Below are 20,995 nucleotides of genomic sequence, written 5' to 3' on the forward strand. Positions count from 1 at the left end.
CCCCCCATTAGAACTAGTTCCCTGAGAGCAGTAACCTGCTTTGCCTTGTTCACAACCATCACAGAACGTGCCTGTACAGTTACTTAGCATCTTGAATCACTATCTCAGTGTCTCACTTGTATATATGAACCTGAGAACCTTTCAAGGAAAAAAAATTAAGTGTTGCTTAGTATTCAATCAAAACCTGTTGAGTAGATTAAACCATTTCAATCCTTTCCAGACTTTTTGCGGAGAGTGCACGGAAAAGCCATAGCACTTACTCTTCAAGTTGTATTACTATGCAAGGCATGCTTTTAGCTATCCGGACAAAGAGACTGACACTTTGCAGGTCCCTCAAATGGGACTCCGAAGACCAAACGAAGCTTCAGCCTTTTGGAACAGCTGGTTCTGGCCCCTTATGGCATCTTGGTACTTGTAGTTTTGTCCGCTATATCTTTCACCCAAAAACAAACGCTGAGACCACAACTCCCGTCACCCCACGAATACTGGAGCCTTCAGAGCGCATCCTCCGGAGGGGGCGCGAGCGTCATTGACTAACCTGCTGGGTGAAGGCCCGCCTTCCTCAGCCCATACGCACCTGTGATTGGTCGGCCGCCCCGCCTCTCACCGGAGGGACGACAGGTGAATGAAAGGGGGGCGTGTCGGGGCGCGTAGCTTGGTGGCGGCGCTGCTGGAACCCGCTGGAAGGTGAGAGCCGAGAAGTAGGTTCACACTGCCGCTTTCATTGGGTTGGTCAAGATCCGGGGCATCCCGAAGGTCGGCCCTGACCGGGGGTCAGCCAGCAGGGACCCCCCATCTCGGTCGGCTTCCCTCCGACCGCCTGGCCCTGGCGACTTTCGGGATCCCTGCCGCGCCAACCCGCACTGGATGACCGACCCTCAACCTCCCCTTCAGCGTGGGGAGGGCCGCCGCCGGGACAGATGTCCCCTCTCCCCTGGCATTGGCCTGTCCCCTCTCGTGGTCCACCAGGGTGGTCGAGACGTGGGCTTATCTGGATGGTGCGGGGACGCGAGGTAGTTCCCGCTGCAGCGATGGTCACTTTGTCCGCAGAGGCCACGGGAGGGACAAGGCCTTGGTTCCCACACTTAGGATCCAAAGACAGAGTCCAGTAATTAGTACCGGTCGTCTGGCTCCGGACGGGGGAGGATCCCCTTGTCTTGTGAACAATTTAGCAGGTGAACCAAAGATGCAATTGACCCTGAAATTCTTTTCGTAGAAATGGATATTTCGTCGTTCATCTTCCACTCCTGCGTTGGGGAAAGAAGTGACTTCCCCCATCCTTCTCGTTGTGTCCTGGAGGGTTTGAAGAGTCAGGTTGGTAGAGTGGTTAAAGGTGTCAACTCTGGAATGAAACCGATCTCAGTTCAGTCCTAGCTTTGGGCATGTTACCTGTAAATCTGAACCGCAATTTTCTCTTCTGAAACATAGGATGTAGTGATCATGTCTACTCTATTGGGTTATTGTGAAGTTAAAATTAATGTTTGTAAAGTACTTCCTACAGTGCTTCATGAGAAGTAGTGCTCAGTGAATGCTAACAGCTGATGAGCAGGTTTTCAGTATTCTCAGGTCAGTGAACCTGGAGGAGTCTTGTCAGAGTTAGCAGTTGGGATTTGAGGCTACTTTGGTGCCTGAATGAAGCAGTCCTGTGATCTGGTAGGTAAGATTCCCTCAGGGGAATGTGGGAGTTTATTGCAGGAGGCAGTGTTGGCATCTGCCCTTTTCTGGAGGACAGGCAGTATATAGTGCTAGGTTCATTTTTCTATTCCTGGCATCTTCCTCGTGTCAGACATTGTTTGTAGCTAGTAACTGTCGAATTGGGACAGTGGGAAGGTTGGGAGAGTTCCTGCCAGAGTGCAGGCAAATGTACTTCTGAGAGCAGTATGTCCTAAGAGCTTCTTTTCTGGGAGACGTGGTGGTCTTCAGCATGTCCCAGGGATGCAGAGCACCAAAGGCAAGTAAGAGTCATATGAATAAATATGTTCACATTATATGCCAAGTGCAGGATTGAGGAAAGGTTTGAAGAAAGTATGTGGATAGACTTTTGCAAAGTCAGAGAGTATTTGCATGAGCCAATAGAGTAGATGAAATTTGTAGAGAGAAAGTGAAAAGAAATGGATTTTGGGTACCATTGTTGAAAAGCAGCATCTTCCAGTGAAAAAATGGAAGTGCCCTGGGAGGAGACCCTGTAGATAAGACCATTCCACAAGTTCAGAAGTATTGTGTCTGCTTAGATATTTATCTCCCTGGTTTGCCAATTACTTACCTCCTTGCCCCTCCTCCTTTCCTTTTTCTTTGTTAAGAAAGAAACATGAAAGCCATACAGGTACATAGTGGAACACACTAACAGTACAGAGGTTGTGCTTGACTGGTGGTGGCTCAGTGGATAGAGCGTTGACCTAACACTGAGGTCCCAGGTTCGAAATTATGGTCTCCAGATTGAGGGCGGCTCACCAACTTGAGCACAGGGTCACTGGCTTGAGTGTGAGATCATGTCATGGCCACTGACTAGAGCCAAAGGTTGCTGGTTTGAAGCCCAAGGTCACTGGCTTGAGCAAGGGCTCACTTGCTCTGCTGTAGCCCCCTGGTCAAGGCATATATGAGAAAGAAATCAATGAGCAACCAAGATGCCACAAAAACAGTACAGAAGTAGCAAAGGAAAAGGGAAGGTCCCTCCACATACCTCTTACCCATAGTCTGTCTTTCCTCAAAGGTATCTGCTGTTAACTCTTCCAGAAAAAATTTATGCTTTTACAAGGAAAAGCATATACACAGGTGGGATTATACTGTACATTCTGTTTTGCATTTTGCCTTTTTCTCTTTTTCTGTATCATGGTGGTCATTTTCCTATAAACACACAACTCTAGCTCATTTAAAACATGGTTGCCTAGGACTCCACTGTATGATTGCACTTCGTTGATTTAATTTGTTCCCTCTTGGTGGACATTCAAATTGTTTCTACTTTTGCATTAGTACAAAAAACCTGGTACAATCTCTGACATCTCTGAACTTATAATTTGATATATATTTTCTTTTTATATAATTTGCTTTTTTTTTTTTTTTGTATTTTTTCTGAAGCTGGAAACAGGGAGACAGACAGACTCCTGCATGCGCCCGACCGGGATCCACCCGGCACGCCCACCAGGGGCAACGCTCTGCCCACCAGGGGGCAATGCTCTGCCCCTCCGGGGTGTTGCTCTGCTGAGACCAGAGCCACTCTAGCGCCTGGAGCAGCGGCCAAGGAACCATCCCCAGCGCCCGGGCCATCTTTGCTCCAATGGAGCCTTGGCTGCAGGAGGGGAAGTGAGAGACAGAGAGGAAGGAGGGGGGGTGGAGAAGCAAATGGGCGCTTTGCCTATGTGCCCTGGCTGGGAATCGAACCCGGGTCCCCCGCACGCCCGGCCGATGCTCTACCGCTGAGCCGACCGGCCAGGGCCTAATTTGCTATATATGTTTTTTAGATTTTATTTACTGATTTTTAGAGAGTGAGAGAGAAAGAAAGAGAGGGGAGAAGTGGGAAGCATCAACTCATTGTAGTTGCTTCTTGTATATGCTTTGGCTGGGCAAGCCCAGAGTTTTGAACCGACGACCTCAGCATGCTTTATCAACTGCGTCACCTCAGGTCAGGCATGATGTATTTTTGAGAATATATTCAAAAGGGTAAATTATTAGCAATGAAATTTCTGGGGCAAAAGATATATACATTTTAACCTGGGATGAATATTGCCACACACCCCTCTAAAATGGTGTTCAAAATTACATTCCCATCAATAGTGGATATTATGTATTTTAAAAAGTGATTTTTACAAAAAAAAAAAGTGATTTTACCAGTCTGATAGGTTTTCTTTCATTTCTGAGGAAGAATAGAATGTGGTATTTAAATGTATTATTTTCCTGTATCTTGTTTTTTGTGTACCTGGTTTTCTCTTACCTTATTGATTGCCAAAGGCAAACTGCTGGGAAGACTTGGTTGGAGCAGCCGGAAGAGGGGAGAATGACAGTGAAACTTAGTCCTGTGAAAACTTTCAGGGTTGATTTCTTTGGGAATAGTAGAATTTTTCAGCTATCTCACAGTTCTCTTCCTTTCTGAACCAGAATGTTAATTTTAACTACTTTGGATGAAAATTTCCAAAATTATGATACAACTTCCTTGAGTTTAACATAATATAAGAAAATAAGACTCTTTCTGATGATGATTGACCCATCAGTTAAAGCCCTGGGCTATAATATAGTAATGTCCTTAGGCCACTGTGACTATGTGGGAACCTTCAATACCTTTAGCTAAATGGCCTCGGGCTGATATTTTGAAAAAATTCCCAGGTCTAGTATTTTACAACTGTTTCACCTTTTCTTAGCTGTCAGTTCTCACTTTTTTTTTTTTTTTTTTTTTTTTCTTTTACAGCGACAGAGAGAGAGAGAGTCAGAGAGAGGGATAGACAGGCAGGAACAGAGAGGTGAGAAGCATCAATCATTAGTTTTTCATTGCGCGTTGCAACACCTTAGTTGTTCATTGATTGCTTTCTCATATGTGCCTTGACCGCGGGCCTTCAGCAGACCGAGTAACCCCTTACTTGAGCCAGCAACCTTGGGCTCAAGCTGGTGAGCTTTTTGCTCAAACCAGATGAGCCCGCACTCAAGCCAGCGACCTCGGGGTCTCGAACCTGGGTCTTCCGCATCCCAGTCCGACGCTTTACCCACTGCGCCACCGCCTGGTCAGGCCAGTTCTCACTTTTAAATTTGTCAGTTTACTTGCTTATAGGCTCCTCTCCACTTCTCTCCCTGATTGGTTCTCTAGTTTCCAAACTTAATGCATCACTTGTTATACATATATATAAAGTACATGTAAATTGCCTTTTTTTTTTTTTTTTTTTAGGAAATGGGAGAAAGTGTGGAGGTTCCCATTTATTTTATTTTATTTTTTATTTTTTTACAGGGACAGAGAGAGAGTCAGATAGAAGGATAGATAGGGATAGGCAGACAGGAACGGAGAGAGATGAGAAGCATCAATCATCAGTTTTTTGTTGCGACACCATAGTTGTTCATTGATTGCTTTCTCATATGTGCCATGACCGTGGGCCTTCAGCAGACTGAGTAACCCCCACTCGAGCCAGTGACCTTGGGTCCATGCTAGTGAGCTTTTTTTTTTTTTTTTTGCTCAAGCCAGATGAGCCCCAGGGTTTCGAACCTGGTTCCTTCCGCATCGCAGTCTGATGCTCTATCCACTGCGCCACCGCCTGGTCAGGCTAAATTGCCTTTTAATAAGGTTGCTGTGGGTCTTTTATGAGTAAAGTCTGTGCAGTCAGTGTGTAAGGCCTTGGGGAATCTGTTTTTGCCAATGGAAGGACCCTTTTTGGAGGGAGAGGGTGCCTAATTTTTGGTTGGATGAGGCATTGTTGTGCTCCATTTGTAGAAAGGAAGAGTGCTAAAGAGTTGTTAGCTATGGTTGGCAGCTCTAACTAGACTTTTGCCATTTCAGTAAAGGGAGATGATGTAGTTGGTTGTAGAAATTTCTCTGAGCTCAGTGGGTCCGTAAGTCAAAGGGTATTAAAGGATGATTCTGGCCTAGAGTGCGGAGGACCCAGGTTCGATTCCCGGCCAGGGCACACAGGAGAAGCGCCCATTTGCTTCTCCACCCCTCCGCCACGCTTTCCTCTCTGTCTCTCTCTTCCCCTCCCGCAGCCAAGGCTCCATTGGAGCAAACATGGCCCGGGCGCTGGGGATGGCTTCTTGGCCTCTGCCCCAGACGCTACAGTGGCTCTGGTCGCAACATGGCGACGCCCAGGATGGGCAGAGCATCGCCCCCTGGTGGGCAGAGCTTCGCCCCATGGTGGGCGTGCCGGGTGGATCTCGGTCGGGCGCATGCGGGAGTCTGTCTGACTGTCTCTCCCTGTTTCCAGCTTTGGAAAAAAAAAAAAAAAAATTAAAAAAAATTAAAAAAAAAAAAAAAAAAAAAGGATGACTCTGTGGTTTGTGTGATGGGAAAAGATAGAGGAGAGAGCTGGGGGGGGGGGGGGAGGTAACTCTTGTTTACCTAACCTTCCAGAAAAATTCATGCATATGCCAGCAAAAGCATATATAGAGATAGGATTTTAGCAGGAGGATTTTTATTTTATTTTATTTTATTTTATTTATTCATTTCATAGAAGAGAGAAAGAGACAGAGAGAGAGAAAGAAAGTGGGGAGGAGCAGGAAGCATCAACTCCCAAATTTGCCTTGACCAGGCAAGCCCAGGGTTTCAAACTGGTGACCTCAGCATTCCAGGTCAAGGCTTCATCCACTGCGCCACCACAGGTCAGGCTAGCAGAAGGACTTTGAACTTGATTTATACCTGTTCTACTTAGCAGTTAAGAAAAGAACATTCCATTGCATTTAGCAAACCTACCTTGTCCAGAGCACTCTGCCAGGTGCTGTGTAGGGCAGTGGTCCCCAACCCCTGGGCCGTCCATGGGCCATTTGGTACCGGTCCGCAGAGAAAGAATAAATAACTTACATTATTTCCGTTTTATTTATATTTAAGTCTGAACGATGTTTTATTTTTTAAAAATGACCAGATTCCCTCTGTTACATCTGTCTAAGACTCACTTTTGACACTTGTCTCGTAAGTTCGACAATTATATTTAAAAATACCACAGTTTTTACGCTGGTCGCATAATTTTATTTTGTGCATTTATCCGTTCCACCCTAAAGGCCAGTCCGTGAAAATATTTTCTGACATTAAACCGGTCCGTGGCCCAAAAAAGGTTGGGGATCACTGCTGTAGGGGATATCAAATGAAATAAGATGCAGATCATGCCTTCAAAGGACTTGTAGTCCCAGACAGACAAGGGCCAGGCCATAGAAGTATAGACAAGTGAACCAAGAGTAGCAGAGTCTGTCAGTAGGAGTCTCTCTGTTGTGAGAGATTAAAAACCCAACCCAGACCCGCTAAGCAAAAAAGGATTTACTTGGCTTCTGGCACAGCAGGATTTAGGGCTCAGATGCTATCTCCAGGACTACCTGTTGCTCCTGCCTGAGCTGGGCAGTCATCTTTGTTAGGTTGGTTCCCCTGGTGGTGAGGCAGTAGTATTCCTCACATTCCACCTTTCCATAGAGTATAAAGCAGGCATGGCCAACATACGGCCTGCAGGCCGATCCAGCCCACATAATGAGTTTATGTGGCCTGCGATTAAATTTTTAATGTTCTCCACTACTTTAAAATCTCAGCTACTCAGAAGCGGAAGCATCTTTGATTATTGGAAATCAAGATATTTAAGAAGATAGTGATACGTGGAAAGGAATTCCACATTTTTTCAGAGACAGAGAGAGAGTCAGAGAGAGGGATAGACAGACAGGAACGGAGAGATGAGAAGCATCAATCATTAGTTTTTCGTTGCGCAATGCTACACCTTAGTTGTTCATTGATTGCTTTCTCATATGTGCCTTGACCGTGGGCCTCCAGCAGACCGAGTAACCCCTTGCTCGAGCCAGCAACCTTGGGTCCAAGCTGGTGAGCTTTTGCTCAAACCAGATGAGCCCGCACTCAAGCTGGCGACCTCGGGGTCTCAAACCTGAGTCCTCGGCATCCTAGTCGATGCTCTATCCACTGCGCCACCGCCTGGTCAGGCAACGCACCTGTTTTGAGTCCTGTCTGTTATAGCAGGGTCATCTCCTATCTTTGAGTCTTAATTTTCTTATTAGAAAAATGTGGACAGTATTAGTGTTTTATCATAGGGTGTTTATAAAAATTCACTGTTAAAATGCAATTAGCTCTAGTTCTTTTTGTTGTTTTTCATAAGTTAACCTATTTGGACAACCTCTGATTTTTGTTAGATTCCGTATCAGGCCCTGGCCAGGTATTCAGTTGGTTGAAGCATGGTCTTGATGCACCCAGGTTGCGGGTTGGATCCCCTGTCTGGATGCATGCAAAAGTCAACCAATGATATTTGTGTGTGTATCTCTCTCTTTCAAATCAGTTTTTTAAAAAACTCAAAAGACTGACCAGGTGGTGGCACAGTGGATAGAGTTTGAACTGGGACATGGAGGACCCAGGTTCAAAACCCTGAGGTCGCTGGCTTGAGTGCGGGCTCACCAGCTTGAGTGCAGGGTTGCTGGCATGAGCATGGGGTTGCTGGCATGAACATGGGATCATAGACGGGACCCAAGGTTGCTGGCTTGAGCAAGAGGTAACTTGCTCTGCTATAGCCTGCCAGTCAAAGCACATATGAGAAAGCAATTAATGAACAACTAAGGAGACTAAGGAGCCACAATGAAGAATTGATGCTTCTCATCTCTCTCCCTTCCTATCTGTCCCTGTTTGTCCCTCTTTCTGTCTCTGTCACAAAAACAAACAAACAACCCCTCCCCCAAAACAGCCCATATCATAAAGACACTATTGAATCAGTGTTTGGGGAAGGAATATACTTAAAATATTAAAAATTAGTATCTTATTTACAAGGTTGGGATTTGTGAATTAACTTTTAAAAAATCTTGGCAGAGATACAGGCTACTACAGAGCAGCAGCAGCTGGTGGAGAGATGGAGGTGCAATCCTATTACACCAAGCTCTTGGGGGAGTTGAATGAACAGCGAAAGAGGGACTTTTTCTGTGACTGTAGCATCATTGTGGAAGGGCGGATCTTCAAAGCCCACAGGAACATTTTGTTTGCCAACAGTGGCTACTTCCGAGCCCTGCTCATTCACTATATCCAGGACAGTGGGCGACACAGCACCGCCTCCTTGGACATTGTCACCTCTGATGCCTTTTCCACCATCCTAGATTTCCTCTATTCTGGCAAGTTGGATTTGTGTGGAGAGAACGTGATTGAAGTTATGTCGGCCGCCAGCTACCTGCAGATGAACGACGTGGTGAACTTCTGCAAGTCATACATCAGGTCGTCCCTCGATATCTGCCGAAAGATGGAGAAGGAGGCTGCTGTGGCTGCAGCGGTGGCCGCTGCCGCAGTGGCGGCGGCAGCTCATCAGGCTGACAGTGGAAACCCCAATGCAGGCAGGGAAGGGACCTCTTGTGATATCAAGAGCTTGGTCTTCCCTCCAGCTGAGGAAGAAGAGAGTGTGGACTGTGCAAGAGAGTCCCCTTGCGGTGACTGCAGAGGCTGCCACCCCCTGGAACTGGTGGTGAAAGACAGCCAGGGCAGTGGCTCAGCTGACAGTGACCTCTCTACTCTGCCCAAACAGGTAGAGCCCAAGGTGGAGTTTGATGAAGTGGAGGTGGAGGTTGGTGAGCAGCTGCAGCAGTATGCTACCCCACTGAGCCTGGCCCACATGGAGGAGGGCTTGCCCAGTGGCCAGGCTGTGGACTTGGCGTACAGTAACTACCACGTGAAGCAATTCTTGGAGGCCCTCCTGCGCAACAGTGCTGTCCAGAGTAAAGATGATGCGGATCATCACTTTTCCCGGAGTTTGGAGGGAAGACCAGATAGTGTAGGAGGCGCCATGAGCTCCATGATGGATGTCCAGACTGACTGGTATGGAGAGGACTCAGGTGAGCTCCATTAGCATTCACTGTCTTTGCTGGTCATTTAGCACCCACATTTGTGCATTTGTGCCTTATGATCTCCTGTTATCATCGTCGTCGTCATCATCGACGTCATCATTGTCGTCGTCACTACCATCATCTCCACCACCAACAGCATCACTATCATTGCCAACACCATAACTATCGCCACATTATTACCACCACCACCACAACCAATAGTTATTATTGAGTAGGGCATTGTATCTTTGTATAGGTTAGTATTTTACCTCTACAACTAGAGTAGAAGCATGTGGAGGCAAATTTGAAGATGTGGAAAGAACCTACTGTCTTCCACTAACCAGCAGTGGGACTTTGGTTAAATCATTAAATCTCTCTGAACCTATTTTGTTCAGGAGATAATCATCTCCATCTTACCTTTTTCACAGGGTTGAGGACCAAATGAGAAGGTTTTCGTAATTTTTTCTCATGTATGATAGATAATATGTTCTAGACAGGTAAGAAATTTATTCTTCTTTGTGTCAACTTTGGTGCCTGGCACATGGTTAACATGTCATGGTCAGTGGTGTGATCTACTTGAAAATATTTTATAGTTGGCATTTGGCTTCATGCGAGTAAGGTTCTTGTATTATTTGGTAGGGTTTTTTTTGTTTTTTTTGTTTTTTTGTTTTTTTTTTTTCATTTTTCTGAAGCTGGAAACAGGGAGAGACAGTCAGACAGACTCCCGCATGCGCCCGACCGGGATCCACCCGGCACGCCCACCATGGGGCGACGCTCTGCCCACCAGGGGGCGATGCTCTGCCCATCCTGGGCGTCGCCATATTGCGACCAGAGCCACTCTAGCGCCTGAGGCAGAGGCCACAGAGCCATCCCCAGCACCCGGGCCATCTTTGCTCCAATGGAGCCTTGGCTGCGGGAGGGGAAGAGAGAGACAGAGAGGAAAGCGCGGCGGAGGGGTGGAGAAGCAAATGGGCGCTTCTCCTATGTGCCCTGGCCGGGAATCGAACCCGGGTCCTCCGCACGCTAGGCCGACGCTCTACCGCTGAGCCAACCGGCCAGGGCCGGGTTTTTTTTGTTTTAAGAGAACTTGGTTGTGTCCCTGAACAATTCTGAAAGATGAGTTAACTCTTCTTAACAGTGAGCTAATTGTGTTGTGAAGTGTCTTTGCAGGAGACAGAAATAGACTTGGCTGTCACATTCCTGATGAAAGTACCCTTTAGCTTCTAGAACCTAAAGCCAAGGAATTAATGAATCAAAGTTCTTATACACTCTTCAATATAGAACAGTGAAAATATTTTTAAAAAGGTAGATCAGCTAATTTAATTTGTTACTAAATGGCTGTCTTTAGATTAAAACAAATTTTTTGAAGCAAGAACGCTGTGTATGTCTGATTAAAATTAGACTTGAGAAACTTGGAAGTGCTGTTTCTGGTCCTCGGAGGCGTGTCTTAACAAATATTTAGAAGGTAGCAGCTGTTTTCACTGAGCACACTGGGAAATTGTTGAAGTCTCATTTCTGTGTATATAAGAGCATTTCACAGACTGATCACTTTTTCACATTGATTAGACCTTTATCATGCCCATAAGTTTGGCAGAGAAAGTGTAGAGAAGCTGAGACTCAGAAGGGCTTAGTTTCCTAAGAATGCAAAGCTGGTAGTGGCAAAGCTAAAACTAGAAACCTTGGCTGGCTTCACTTCACTTATTAAACAAACTGAAGGCAGCATAAATGGACAGAGGATTTCCGTGCAATGATTTTATCTTTCAACATTCCCCACCACCACCACCACCACCATCACCACCACCTGTAAGCACAGGTACCAAGAAGTAATTCGGCCATATGCCATCTTCATTCAAGTCTTGTCTATCAGTCTTATCATTAAAGTCAGGTTTCCAACTACCAGGTGCTGTGGCAAGGCAGCCACCCTGGCCCCTGGCCATGCCTGGTGTCTGCCAGGTGTTGATTTCATTCACACTGCTCCAGGCTAAATTTATTCCAAGTGCCAAGGCACAGAGTAGGACTGATTTGTTTTGCCATACATTTATTTGCTCAAATGTTTGAGTATCTTCTTGGTGAAGCTACAAAGGTAAGTCAGACATGGATCCAGGCCTCAAAGAACTCAGAGGAGATAAGAGGTGTATAATTGGCATCATATGGTTGAAAGGTACCAGGACTGGAAGACTGGTAGAGGTGTGAGTTTCACAGTTGTCCAAACGCAGAACTGGCTTCCTACTAGGAGATCCGGGAGGCTTTATGAATGTGGCATCTGAGGGTAAGAAGAAGAGGCATAGGAAAAAATTGACTAGAGTAAGATCATGGAAAATCTTGAATGAAAAGAGGTGAGGTTTTCATCTTTAGGCACAGGAGGGATTTGGGGTAGTTCCTGAGCTTGAAAGTGGATAGGATCTGTGCTTTAGGGAATTTAATTTGGACTGAGCACAAGATGGTATGCAGTTGGGAGACAAAGGCAGGAAGATGGTCAGGAGGCTGTGATAGTATTATAATTGTGTATCCATATTGCTCATCCCAGCATTCACAGACACTGTCAAAGTGGAAGGTCCTGCTGTAACCTCTCCTTCCCCGACCTCCCAGCCCCAGCTCCAGCACCTCCCATCACTTTTTGGACAGTCTGTCTGCATTGGCTACCTCCACTGTTTTCCTTCCCACTCTTTCCCCAGCCCACTGTAGTTTGGCTTCTGCCCCTACACATCACTGAAACCTGTCATGAGGTCAGCTATATGCATTTCTAGAGCAGACCTAAATGAGTGATTTTCAGCTGTTCCCTTACTTGACTTTTCTTGATAGTGGACTCTGATCTTTCTCTCCTTGAAATTCTTTCTTCCCCTGGCTTTTTTTTTTTTTTTTTTTTGTATTTTTCTGAAGCTGGAAACGGGGAGAGACAGTCAGACAAACTCCCTCATGCGCCCGACCGGGATCCACCCGGCACGCCCACCAGGGAGCGACGCTCTGCCCACCAGGGGGCGTCGCTCTGCCGAGACCAGAGCCACTCTAGCGCCTGGGGCAGAGGCCAAGGAGCCATCCCCAGCGCCCGGGCCATCTTTGCTCCAATGGAGCCTCGCTGCGGGAGGGGAAGAGAGAGACAGAGGGGAAGGAGAGGGGGAGGGGTGGAGAGGCAGATGTGCACCTCTCCTGTGTGCCCTGGTCGGGAATTGAACCAGGGACCTCTGCACGCCAGGCCGACGCTCTACCACTGAGCCAACCAGTCAGGGCCTTCCCTGGCTTTTAACACTTTGCTGTGACCTCCGCCCATTCCTTTTCAGCTTCATCATGGGTCATTTAATGTCACTGTGCCCAGCCTGACCAGGCGGTGTTGCCGAGGACCCAGGTTCGAGACCCCGAGGTTGCCAGCTTGAGCACAGGCTCATCTAGTTTGAGCAAAAGCTCACCAGCTTGGACCCAAGGTCACTGGCTCGAGCAAGGGGTTATCAGTCTGCTGAAGGCCCATGGTCAAGGCACATATGAGAATGTCACTGTGCCCAGCATTCCATCATTGGCTTGCTTTTTCAACATGTTCTCATTTCCATTCATTCATTCAACAGATATTTATTGAGCACTTAACTACATTCCAGGCACTGTTAATCACAGACAACAAAAGACAGTTATTGTCCTCATGAAGCTGACATTCTAGTGTAGGGAGATAGACACTAAACAAGTAAATATATAATATGAAAAAGAACTAAAGCAGGGGAAAGGGTGAGAGAAAGTGAAGGGGATGACATTATATTTAGTGTTGCTAAGGAAGCCCTTTCTAACAAGTCACTTTTGAGCAGAGACCTCAAGGCAGTAAAACAGCAAACTGTCTGGATATTAGGGAGAACATTTTAGGCAGAGGGAAGAGTGAGGCACACAGGCCCAGGCTGCAGGACCACATTTGGTGAGTGAACCAAAGGAACAGCTACAATGCTGGCGTGGCTGCAGTAAAGTAAGCAAGGCAGAGAGTTGAGGGGAGGGGTAGACCAGGTAGGGTCTTGGAGGCCTTAGGATATTACTCTGAGAAGGGACATCAGTAGAGGGTCTCAGCCAAGAGTGACTTGAAATGACATATATTAAAAGTTCTCTTTGGGCACTGTGTGCAGTAACCTCTTAAGTGGTCCTCTTGCTTGCACCCTTGCTCTCTACCTACGGACTGCTGGGGTGTGGAGACTCTAGGGGAGAGAGGGTAGAAACAGGAGGGGCACTTAGGAGAAGGCTAGTGCAACTACCCAGATGAGAGATGTGCTCCTTCATTCAGTGTGGCTAATGGCTTGCATGAGCAGTATGAGAAAAAGAGAAGTTAAGGATGACCCTAAGGCTTTTAGCTTGAGTAGTTGATTTAAACATATTATGCTTGTGATGCCTATTGGATATTTAACTGAAGATGTTCAGTAAGCAATTGCATCTATAAGTTTGGAGTTCTGGGGAGAAATCAGAGCTGAGATATAAACTTGGGATTCATTAATGGGTCCATGGAATTAAAAACCTATCTATCTATAAACTTATAGATCTAGAAGGAGAAGACAAGAGATCTAAAGACTGATCCCTGGGAGCTCCAATATTTAGAGGTCAGGAAAATATGGAGAAATCAGTAAAGGAGATTGAGAGGAGGCAGGAGTGAGGTGGGAGGAAAATCAAGAAAGAGTAATGGATGCTAAAAGAAGAAAATCTTTCAAGAAAAAGGAGAAATCAACTATGTCCTATACTGTGTATGGGCAGATTGAGAGCTGATCATTGAGTTTAGCAGTGGGGAGGTCGTTAGTGAGCCTGACAAAGAGCAGTATCAAAGAAGTGGTGGTGGGGGAAACCAAATGGAGTAGGTCTAAAAGAGAAGTACAGAAACAGATGTGAAGATAGTGAGTATAGATGCTTCTTTCAAAGAGTTTTACTGTGAAGGGAACAAATAAATGCATTGGTAGCTGAAGGGGGATAGGAGATCAGAGTTTTATTAAGGTGGAGGAGCTGCAAGTATGTTTATTTCCTGATGGGAATCATTGAGGAGGATACTTGATGATAGAAGAGGAAGAGGGAGGGCAAAGGAGATAGAGCAAAGGAGGAATGGGATCTTGTGTACCAGTGGAGGGGGATGGTCTGGCTTTGGATGAGAGAAAGGACAATTCGTTCACAGTACCAGGAGTGAAAGCAGATCATATGTGTTCATACGGGAGGTTGGTGGGTAGCTGGGAGCATGTAGAGGTTATTTTCTATGTGTTTCTCTTTTTCTTTTTTTTTTTCTGAAGTGAAAAGTGGAGAGGCAAAGAGACAGACTCCCACATGCACCCTACCAGGATCCACCTGGCATGCCCACCAGGGGGCGATGCTCTGCCCATCTGGGGCATTGCTCCATTGCAACCAGAGCCATTCTAGCGCCTGAGGCAGAGGCCATGGAGCCATCCTCAGCACCCAGGCCAACTTTGCTCCAATGGAGCCTTGGCTGTGGAAGGGGAAGAGAGAGATAGAGAGAAAGGAGAGGGGGAAGGGTGGAGAAGCAGATGGGTGCTTCTGTGTGCCCTGGCCGGGAATCAAACCTGGGACTTCTACACGCTGGGCTGACACTCTACCACTGAGCAAACCGACCAGGGTCATGTGTTTCTCCTTTTCAATTAAATAAGAAGGAATGACAGAGGCTGAAAGTTAGGAGGCAGTAGGAAGGGTTACAGATTTAAGCTGAGGGAAGGTGTAAAATAGTCATGGAGAAGAGTGGGAGAATGGAAATTTTTAGGATGCCTGGGAAGAACCAAGAGCTCTTTTAATATTAATAGTTAGATGGTGATGGTTAGATGTATTTAAAACAAAACTAGAATACACAGTTGTGTATGTTTCTTCATTGATGTTAATTTGTCTTGTTTCAGGTATAGGCAGAGAGGTATATTGAACCATAGTCTAGGTTTAACCAATACAGACAGAGGGAGAGAGAGGACCAAGACAGTTGTGTGTGAGGGAGTGAGTTACTTGACAGATTATAGGTACTAAAGCGGGGAAAGAGGAGTGAGGACTAAAGGAGGTGAAGGGCAGTAAATGGCAGTAGAGTCCATGGCTTGGGAGTCCCAGTAGGAAAGGTGAGCTGGAAAATATGAGATAGTGATTGGGAGATGGGTCATTTGAAATGTAGGTTTGGAGCAATTATTGTTAGTTGCAATATCTAGGTATGGAGCTGTGATGCTTATCACTGACTGTACATTGGAATGGGAAGAGTGCTTTAAAAATATGGTCCTTGGGATGGAAATTGGACATCAGTTTTTGTGGTTTTTTTTTAGTTTCCCAGGTAACTAGAATATGTAGGCAGAGTTGAGAGCTCTTGGTCTAGAATTGGGTAGCTGAAGTAGGGTGGAGGGCAAGGTCCTTGGAGGAAAGCAGGTCAAGGAACAGAGAGATCAGGATATTGAGAGAGTAATTTTTGGTATTCACATGAACTGTACCAGGAGTTTTGTTTTAAGGTAATGTGAGGCAATCTCCAAGGAATGAAGAGATGACCTATGGGCTCCCGGATGACTGTAACAAGGAGAGTATCATTTGATGCTATGAACTTCAAAACATCTTAGGGTTTTTGAGGATGGAAGGAGGAACAGTCTGGAGATGACAGTGAAGCACAAGAAAGACCCTATCCGCCTCCAACCCAGCGGTGTCAGGGCTGTGGGTTAAGGAAAGTAGAGTGCTTAAGAGAGAGGCAGGGCTCAGGGAAAGCAACCCTCTGGACTTCTGAGGACTCTTAAAACTGTGTTTTTCTCTTCTTTCCCTAAGCTCCAGATTTATCTATCGAGTCCTGAAGGGCATGGATAAGAGGGAACAAATCTTGGAATACTGCAATAAGAGCAACTCATGCAACTTAAAAGGAACAGTTTGTATACATGTGTCACCTTAATGGTTGCATGAGCAAGGTAAACAAACAAACAAAACAAGAGTTAGAAAAGATTTAAGTGAATTCCTGGATATTTGATGATGTCAGATATATAGAGTTAATATGAATTCCAAACAATTTAAGGTCTTCTGTCCATGCCTGGAAGCTATTCTGAGGAGCTACTGTCCAAGCATGACTCCTAGTTTAGAGGTCTGCTCTGTCCTCACAGTCTGGGCTGCTGGAGTTCCCCACACGGGCCCCATCCATTGAAGGGGTGGCCAGTGTTGTTGCTGCTTACATTATAGCTAAATCAATCCATTTGGTTTCCCAGGTGATGTGCTGGTGGTCCCCATCAAGCTCCACAAGTGTCCTTTCTGCCCTTACACTGCCAAACAGAAGGGCATCCTTAAGCGGCACATCCGCTCGCACACGGGGGAGCGGCCCTACCCCTGTGAGACCTGTGGGAAGAGGTTCACGCGACAGGAGCACCTGCGGAGCCATGCCCTGAGCGTGAGTGAGCTGGCGGGTGTCTTGTGGTGTGTGCGCGGGCGGCTCCTGGCAGTTGTCTAATGTAAGGGTTGGAAGTGTCTTTCACTTCTCTCTCCACTGGGGTATTTTCAGAGAATTTTAAACATATGTTTCATGTATTTTTTTTTTTTTTAGTTTCCCTGTCAGTCTCTCTCTCTCTCTTTTTTTTTTAATGTGCCTTGACCGTGGGCCTTCAGCAGACCGAGTAACCCCTTGCTTGAGCCAGCGACGTTGGGCTCAAGCTGGTAAGCTTTTGCTCAAACCAGATGATCCCGCGCTCAAGCTGGCGACCTCGGGGTCTCAAACCTGGATCTTCTGCATCCCAGTCTGACGCTCTATCCACTGCGCCACCACCTGGTCAGGCAAACATGTTTCTATTACTAAATTGAAACTGGGTTGGTGGCACTTAGAGAAAGTAATAGACTAGCTTTCTTAGAGAAGAGTCAAACAGTTTAGATTCTGGTCAGGGATGGTTGTCATAAGACAGAACACTGGGGCTTGGACAGAGGATCTGGGGTCAGTTTCTCTGGCATGATGCCAAAGGTCAGCTGCATTTTCCGGTTCCCACCCAACCCCAACACCCTGGGTGGGGGTGGGGGAGAGGTATACAGGCGTACCTCGTTTTATTACACTTTGCTTTATTGCTCTTTGCAGATACTGTGTTTTTTTACAAATTGAAGGTTTGTAGCAACCCTGCATCCAGTAGGTCTTCCAGTGCCATTTTCCCAACAGCATTTTCTCACTTTGTGTTACATTTTAGTGATTATCACAATATTTCAAACTTTTTCATTATTATTATATTTGTCATGATCTGTGATCAATGATCTTTGATCAGATGAGGTTAGCATTTTTTAGCAATAAAGTATTTTTAATTAAGGCATGTGCATTTTTTTTAGACAATGCTATTGCACAGTTAATAGAATACGGTATATATAGTGTGATATTACTGCTCACAAAAATTAGGGGATATTTCAAAGTGAGTGTGAAGTGATAGATATCCCCTAATTTTTGTGAGCAGTATACATGCATTGAGAAACCGGACAATTTGTGTGACTCGCTTTATTGCACTATTCACTTTATTGTGGTGTCTGGAACCGAACTCACAGTATCTCCAGGCTACACCTGTACTGACATTTATAGTGCTCTCTGTGGCAGCTAAGAGGGCCCCATTCCAAGGGAGCCTCCCCCTCACTGGCTGTCCCTTAGGATTCTGTCTCCCATGTGAGTAGATGATTCCTAGCAACGAAAGAACACTCAGGCCATTTAGAAAGATGTTGCATTTAAAATCATATTTGACCAAGGCAACTAGTCTTTGAAAAATCCAACCTAAAAAATGGTTTAGACTTCCAAGGATACTATCAAGAATAAAAAAAACAACCCAGAGAGTGGGAGAAAATATTTGTGAATTGTTTATCTGATAAGGATCTAGTATGCAGAATATATAAAGAACTCTTACAAGTCAACAATATAAAGACAAATAACCTAATTAGGCATGGATTTCAATGGACATTTCCCCAAAGAAGATATACAAGTGACCAACAAGCACATGAAAAGATGCTCAACATCATTAGTCATTAAGAAAGTACAAATCAAAGCCACAGTGAGATGCCACTCACAGCCACTAGGATGACAAGCATAAAAAATGGATAATAGAAAAGTGTTGGCAAGGATATGGAGAAATTGGAACTCCTAACATTGGTGGTGGAAACCAGTCTGATAATTCCTCAAAAAGTTAAACATAGCCTGACCAGGCGATGGCGCAGTGGATGGAGCGTTGGACTAGGATGCAGAGGACCCAGGTTCGATGAAACCCTGAGGTCGTCTGCTTGAGCACAGGCTCATCTGGCTTGAGCATGGGCTCACCAGCTTGAGTCCAAGGTCACTGGCTTGAGCAAGGGGTCACTCAGTCTGCTGTAGCCCCCGGTCAAGGCACATATAAGAAAGCAATCAACAAACAACTAAGGTGCTGCAAGGAAGAATTGATGCTTCTCATCTCTCTTTCTTCCTGTCTGTCCCTGTCTGTCCCTCTCTCTGTTTCTCTCTGTCTCCATCACAAAAAAAATAAAAAGAGAAAGTTAAACATAAAGTTACTATAGGAGTCAGCAATTGTACTTCTAGGTATACAACCAAGAGAACTGAAAACATACATTCACACAATATGCCAAAGAGAAGCTGTAAAGTACTTTCTTTAAGTGAAAAGGTCTGTATATACTGGGGAAAAAACAAAGTATTTATAGGGTTTGGTTCTATCTGTGGTTTCAGACATCTGCATATTCCCCTGCAGATATAGCTGTGGGACCCATCCTGGCCTGAAGCATCAGAGACTTCCTTGAAAGGCATTAGTAAGTGGGAGGGGTTGGCAATGGGGAGGAGGGACACGCACAGATGTCAATGGCTCTGGGGTGGAAAGGACATTGGTGAGGCTGAGACTGGTGAATGGAACAAGGAGAATGGTCAGAAATGAGGCTAGAGGGTCAACCAGGGCCCACATCACGAGGAGCCTTATAGGCCATAGCTCAACCCCATGTCTGTGTCTACTTTGATTTTAGGTCCACAGATCCAACCGTCCAATCATCTGCAAGGGCTGCAGAAGAACCTTCACAAGTCACCTGTCACAGGGGCTGAGGCGCTTTGGGCTGTGTGACAGCTGCACGTGCGTCACAGACACACACGATGATGAGGACGATTTGATGCCCATCAACCTTAGCCTGGTGGAGGCCTCATCTGAGAGCCAGGAGAAGAGTGACACAGACAATGACTGGCCAATCTATGTGGAGTCTGGTGAGGAAAACGACCCTGCCGGAGATGATTCTGACAACACACCACAAATTCCGCCCAACCTAACAGATCGAGAGACACTCATGTAGTTGTAAATTGGTGGGGAAGTGGTTTTAGAATTTGTTATTGCTCATTCTGTGGTTGAAAGCCACCATTGTCCAACTTTGTGGAACCCTGAGAGAAACATTTTTTCACTGTTAAATGCATTTTTGTTAGACTACATAGTAGGGGTTGGATTTTGTGACTCAAAGGACTAATGACATTTTCGTGTGGTGCACTGGTTTCTGAGGGCTTTGCTGACGGTTCCTTCATTCTGAGTGAATCAAGGCTGGCCCTCAGCTTCCTGTTTTTCCCGTTGTGCATCCAAACTCTGGTTAGGAGAAAGGTAAGAAAACCTCCAGGCTTGTTTCCATATTGTCCTAGTCTTCTGCATTCCTTTGTCATCAAGCTCTTTTCTTGGAAAAGGTGGGCAAGAGTATATTAAGTTTTGAGATCCATCTTACAAGCCTCTCCTAGTGAATTCTACATTCTAATTTTCTGAAGTATATTTATATTTAAGAGAAAGCTTTACTGCTATAAGACAGGCCAGGCAGTCCTATACATTATTGTAAAAGGTGCTTTCTGAATCTAAGACTGCAATTGTAAAAGCCGGGGGTATTTATGTGCAGATAAGCATGGAAACAAGCTAAAAGCTTCCTCATGGCACTTTGACTTGCCCAGTTGAATTAAATTTTAAGTTAGCGCTGGGAAGGGACCCTGGGAGCCTAGGTCCAGATGGTTTGCCTGCTTGGTTTGGTATTTGATGATTCTATACACACAAATAACCTGTTTTGTGATCATAAAACAAGTCATTTGGGCAAAACTAAAAAATTTCCCCGGCTTTTTCAAGCCATTTACAAAGACCTCTGCTGTGTAGCCTGGAAAAGTAGCTACTGCTGACGTTCTTTTACTTAGTTTATGAATAGAACTTTAATTGGAGGGAAACTGTAATCCTATATATACAAGTTATATTTGCAAATTGCTTACCTTTTAAACTTTATTTTTTTTATTATATTTATTGATTTTTAGAGAGAGAGGAGTGAGTGAGAGAGAGGAGAGACAGAGAGAAGGGGGGGAGGAGCAGGAAGCATCAACTCCCATATGTGCCTTGACCAGGCAAGCCCAAGGTTTTGAATTGGCCACCTCAGCGTTCCAGGTCGATGCTTTATCCCACTGCGCCACCACAGGTCAGGCAAATTGCTTACCTTTTAAAAGATCCTCTGGAAGGAAAGAAGTTTAGTAGACAGTTTGTTTTATAATTTTTCCATTGAAGAGAAAGAGGAAGGGGGGGAACAGAGAGAGAGGGAGAGAAGCATCAACTTGCTCCACTTAGTTATTCTACTTAGTTGTGTA

At 45.6% G+C, this 20,995-nt stretch overlaps 1 protein-coding gene across 2 annotated transcripts; it reads left to right on the forward strand.

Moving 5' to 3' along the window:
* The first annotated feature begins 625 nt into the window (after positions 1 to 625).
* ZBTB8B (zinc finger and BTB domain containing 8B) lies at positions 626 to 20,712 on the forward strand. Of its 2 annotated transcripts, XM_066375740.1 has the most exons (5): positions 649 to 687; positions 1,217 to 1,314; positions 8,471 to 9,477; positions 16,629 to 16,807; positions 19,375 to 20,712. In XM_066375740.1, exons 3-5 carry the CDS (start codon positions 8,511 to 8,513, stop codon positions 19,690 to 19,692), a joined length of 1,464 nt encoding a protein of 487 aa, XP_066231837.1. In that variant the 5' UTR covers positions 649 to 687; positions 1,217 to 1,314; positions 8,471 to 8,510; the 3' UTR covers positions 19,693 to 20,712. The 2 variants fall into 2 exon arrangements, with proteins under 2 accessions (XP_066231836.1, XP_066231837.1); XM_066375739.1 differs by lacking the exon at positions 1,217 to 1,314 and having other exon boundaries at positions 626 to 687.
* The last annotated feature ends 283 nt before the right edge of the window (positions 20,713 to 20,995 follow it).

This window comes from Saccopteryx leptura, chromosome 3, assembly GCF_036850995.1.
Source record: "Saccopteryx leptura isolate mSacLep1 chromosome 3, mSacLep1_pri_phased_curated, whole genome shotgun sequence".
Taxonomy (NCBI): domain Eukaryota; kingdom Metazoa; phylum Chordata; class Mammalia; order Chiroptera; family Emballonuridae; genus Saccopteryx; species Saccopteryx leptura.